The 3,983-nt window shown below is 31.4% G+C and overlaps 1 protein-coding gene across 1 annotated transcript; it reads left to right on the top strand.

Annotated features, from left to right (window-relative positions):
* Positions 1-1,277: 1,277 nt before the first annotated feature.
* On the top strand, positions 1,278-3,103 carry LOC131079210 (probable E3 ubiquitin-protein ligase ARI8). The gene has a single exon (XM_058017113.2). It carries the CDS (start codon positions 1,430-1,432, stop codon positions 2,954-2,956), a length of 1,527 nt encoding a protein of 508 aa, XP_057873096.1. The 5' UTR covers positions 1,278-1,429; the 3' UTR covers positions 2,957-3,103.
* The last annotated feature ends 880 nt before the right edge of the window (positions 3,104-3,983 follow it).

The raw sequence follows: 3,983 nt of genomic DNA, 5'->3' as shown, positions 1-3,983 counted from the left end.
GAATGATACATTATGTAGTTAGTTAGGGTATGTCCTTGCATTATTTAGATCAGATCATTGGATATTTTATAGTGTCTAACTTAACTATAATTGTGGTTTTTTCTTTTTCAATTGGTTCTGTGCACACCTTAGGCTAGAATTAAACCGTAATTAAGTATTATAAGAGTTATGATTAAGATTATTATAAATTTGGCATTAGTAATAAATATTTTAACTACTTCTAAGTACAATTCTATTTCTATGTAGCATTAATCTCAAATTTAATTATTAATTTGTAATGAAATATTATATTATTTTTATATTTATGTAATATTAATTATAATTGCTTTAATAAAATAACTATTAATAATTATAAAAGTGAAAATAAATATTTTTTGAATAACTTAATGAAAAATATTTAAATTTACGATTAAAAATTATTTTGTATATATTCAAATGATTTAAAAACTTTATGACTTTCAAAAAGTATTAAAAAATAGAATGATTTCAAAAAAATATATAAAATATAATTATAAGAATACATATAATAATTGTGTTTATTTTTTTAATATAAATATAAATACTTGTATTTAATTTAATTTAAACCAAATCAAGTCCTTATAATTGGTTTTATTATCTATATTTTTAGATAAATAGAATTATTAAAATTTATACGTTTATTTGGAAAAAAAAAAAACAAACATTTTTTGGTAGCCAAAGCCATTCATTTTAGATGTCCATATTGGGAATTGAACTTGGGTCTCCACAATGAGAACCCAATTGTTTTAACCAGTTAATCTCAACCCCTTACATTTAAAAAAAATATATTTTATTTACAACACTATAAATAATAAAAAACCAAAAAAAATATTTAAAATAGATATTTCAGTTTTTTTAAAATAGAAGGAAATCCATAAACAAACCTAAAAAAACTATTATTCCTAAAAATTTGCTCCTACTTATTGATTAAACCACTTTAGTGAATACTACAGCAAGTATAAAAATGATATTTTTATAATTTTGTAAAATATAGAATAAATGTGAACTATAGATTTAGATTTTTTGTTAAAATTTTTTAATTCTAAATGTGGATTGGCTAAACTAGTTGAAAAAATAGAATTAAATGAATGCAGTGGCTTACTAGAAACTAATAATATAACTTTGAAATCTAAAATTTAATATACCTATTAAAAAAATCTTCTAAATAAAGATTAATAATAAATTATTAATAAAATCAACTTTATAAAAGGTGTGTTTTTGATTGAATTTGAAGACGTACTTTTTGTCGAACAAATAAGTCGGCCCTATAATTCATCATGTGTCCATAATTGATTTTCCTCGGACGGGTTTAAATTCTCATAAAAAACAGTTCAATTACAAGGAAAGCTATAGATTACAGAGAAGGCGCTCGCAAAATACAGTACGAATCACAGGATTCTTCGACGGTAAAATGGAGTACGAATCAGAGGATTACTCTGATACCGAAGAGTTTTTGGAATGTTCTGAAGAGGAAAGCTCCTCACCCAAAAAGGAAGAAAAGAACAATGGCATCAACTGCTACAGAGTTTTGAGCTTTCAAGACATCCGTGAAGAACAGGAGAAGGCCATGGAGACTGTTTCATCCCTTTGCTGTTTATCTCAAGCAGAGTCAAGGATTCTCCTGCAACAATTCAATTGGAGCATTACAAATTTGGTGGAACAATGGTTTTACAACGAGCAGAAAGTGCGAAAAGATTCAGGGCTGTTTGACAAGGCTCCAGTAAAACAGCTCAGAGCTGATGAGAAGTTATACTGTTCGATCTGCATGGATGCCCACTTCATTACTGAAATGAAGGCCCTTGCTTGTGCCCATTATTTCTGTAAGCCCTGTTGGGTGAACTACATTCAGATCTCAATTAGGGAAAATGGAATTGGGTGCCTCAGTTTGAGATGTCCCGAGCCAAAATGTGGGGCGGCTGTGGGCGAAGACACTGTGCTCTGTTTGATTACAGAGGAACAGGACAGAACAAAATATGGGCAATTTCTTGTTAGATCTTATGTTGAGGAAAACAAAAGAATCAAATGGTGCCCTGCTCCTGAGTGTGAGTATGCTGTGGAATTGCAGGATGGAATCAGCCAATGCTATGATGTCACCTGCAAATGCTCTTATAATTTTTGCTGGAGCTGCTCAGAGGAGATGCATCGTCCTGTTGACTGTGATACTGTTAGAAAATGGACCTTCAAGAACAGAGACAATGGAGAAACAGAAAATTGGAAAATAGTTAATACAAAGCCCTGCCCAAAATGTGGCCGTGCAATTGAAAAAAATCAGGGTTGCATGCATATGACATGTGTGGCTCCCTGCTTCTATGAATTTTGCTGGATATGCCTTGGGGATTGGAAGGTCCACTCTAATAATTATGCTTGCAACAGATTTGAAGATGGTGAACAGGGGACAGAGACAGTTGCTAATGAGGAATTTGAATCAGAGGAAGAGAAAATAAGGAGAGAAGAGAGAGATGCCATTAAACAATCCTTAGACAGATACAGTCATTATTTTGAACGATGGGCAGCCCATGAAAGATCTAGGGAAAAAGCACTGTCAGATTTGAAGCATGTTCAGGATCTTCAGATCAAAGAGCTGGGTAACATACAATGCTTAACTGAGTTGCATCTTAAATTTGTGATAGATGCATGGCTTCAGATTGTTGAATGCAGGCGTGTGCTCAAGTGGACATATGCTTATGGATATTATCTATCTCAAGATGAAAATTCCCACAAGATTTTGTTTGAGCACTGCCAAGCTTTTGCTGAGTCATCTTTAGAACGACTTCATCAGTGTGTTGAGGAAGAGTTGCAGGCTTTTATTTCAAGCCAGAAGCCTCCAGAAGAATTTACTGAATTTCGTATCAGGCTTCTTACCCTCACAAAAGTGACTGCCAATTATTTTGAAAACCTCGTCCAATCTCTGGAAAAAAGCCAAGTGAAAGAAGACTGAAAAAGACAATAAAAACTATGCAAGTTGGGGCAAGATTATTTAGGCCAAGCTGTAATGAACAAGATGAGATATGAATTCTCCTTGGTTTGATTGTTTATTTGTTCGAATGATATGATATTTTTATCAACAATTAAGAATCCTCTTCAACCAGTAATGGCCTCCTGATGCTAAAAATAGCCTCAATCCAAATGGAGTTAAATATTTATCATAAAAGTTTCTGATGTTATGTGCTAACCATAGTTTGCTTGCATAATTCAGCAATATGTAAATGACAAATGTAATGTCTTTTCAAGCCAACATAGCCACCATTTACTCTGGTTTCCAGAACTGTCAGAAATAACTAATGTTAATTATTGAAAGCTTTTTCAGTTGAAAATATCCATCCATATCTAATATCTGTATAACATCATGTTCTCATGTGGCTGCTTAATTCTATTTTCTGTTAATCATTGAATGCTTTTTCAGTTGAAAATATCCATGGATATCTAATATCTGTATAACATCATGTTCTCATGCGGCTGCTTAATTCCATTTTCTATTAATTATTGAAAGCTTTTTCAGTTGAAAATATCCATCCATATCTAATATCTGTATAACATCATGTTCTCATGCGGCTACTTAATTCTATTTTCTGTTAATCATTGAAAGCTTTTTCAGTTGAAAATATCCATGGATATCTAATATCTGTATAACATCATGTTCCCATGCGGCTGCTTAACTCTATTTTCTGTTAATTATTGAAAGCTTTTTCTGTTAATTATTGAAAGCTTTCTCAGTTGAAAATATCCATCGATATCTAATATCTGTATAACATCATGTTTCCATGCGGCTGCTTGCTGCTTGCAGCTTAACTCCATTTTCTGCTTAATTTTAAACAGTTGGAGTGTTCTCATGCAAATTTAAAATTGTTGGTAAAGGATAATTTAGAATCTTTTACTATTTAAGTGGAGCAGCTATTATTTAAGAATTGAATAACTCAAAATATAATAAAAAATAAAATTATTGGATTATAACAAAATGCTACTAG

This window comes from Cryptomeria japonica, chromosome 10 (genome assembly GCF_030272615.1).
Source record: "Cryptomeria japonica chromosome 10, Sugi_1.0, whole genome shotgun sequence".
Classification (NCBI taxonomy): domain Eukaryota; kingdom Viridiplantae; phylum Streptophyta; class Pinopsida; order Cupressales; family Cupressaceae; genus Cryptomeria; species Cryptomeria japonica.
Note: the sequence above shows the minus strand (reverse complement) of the source record. Positions and strands in the feature narration are given on the sequence as shown.

Excerpts from the sequence above, each read along its gene's own strand:
- LOC131079210 (XM_058017113.2), top strand. The coding sequence starts at position 1,430 with ATGGAGTACGAATCAGAGGATTACTCTGATACCGAAGAGTTTTTGGAA.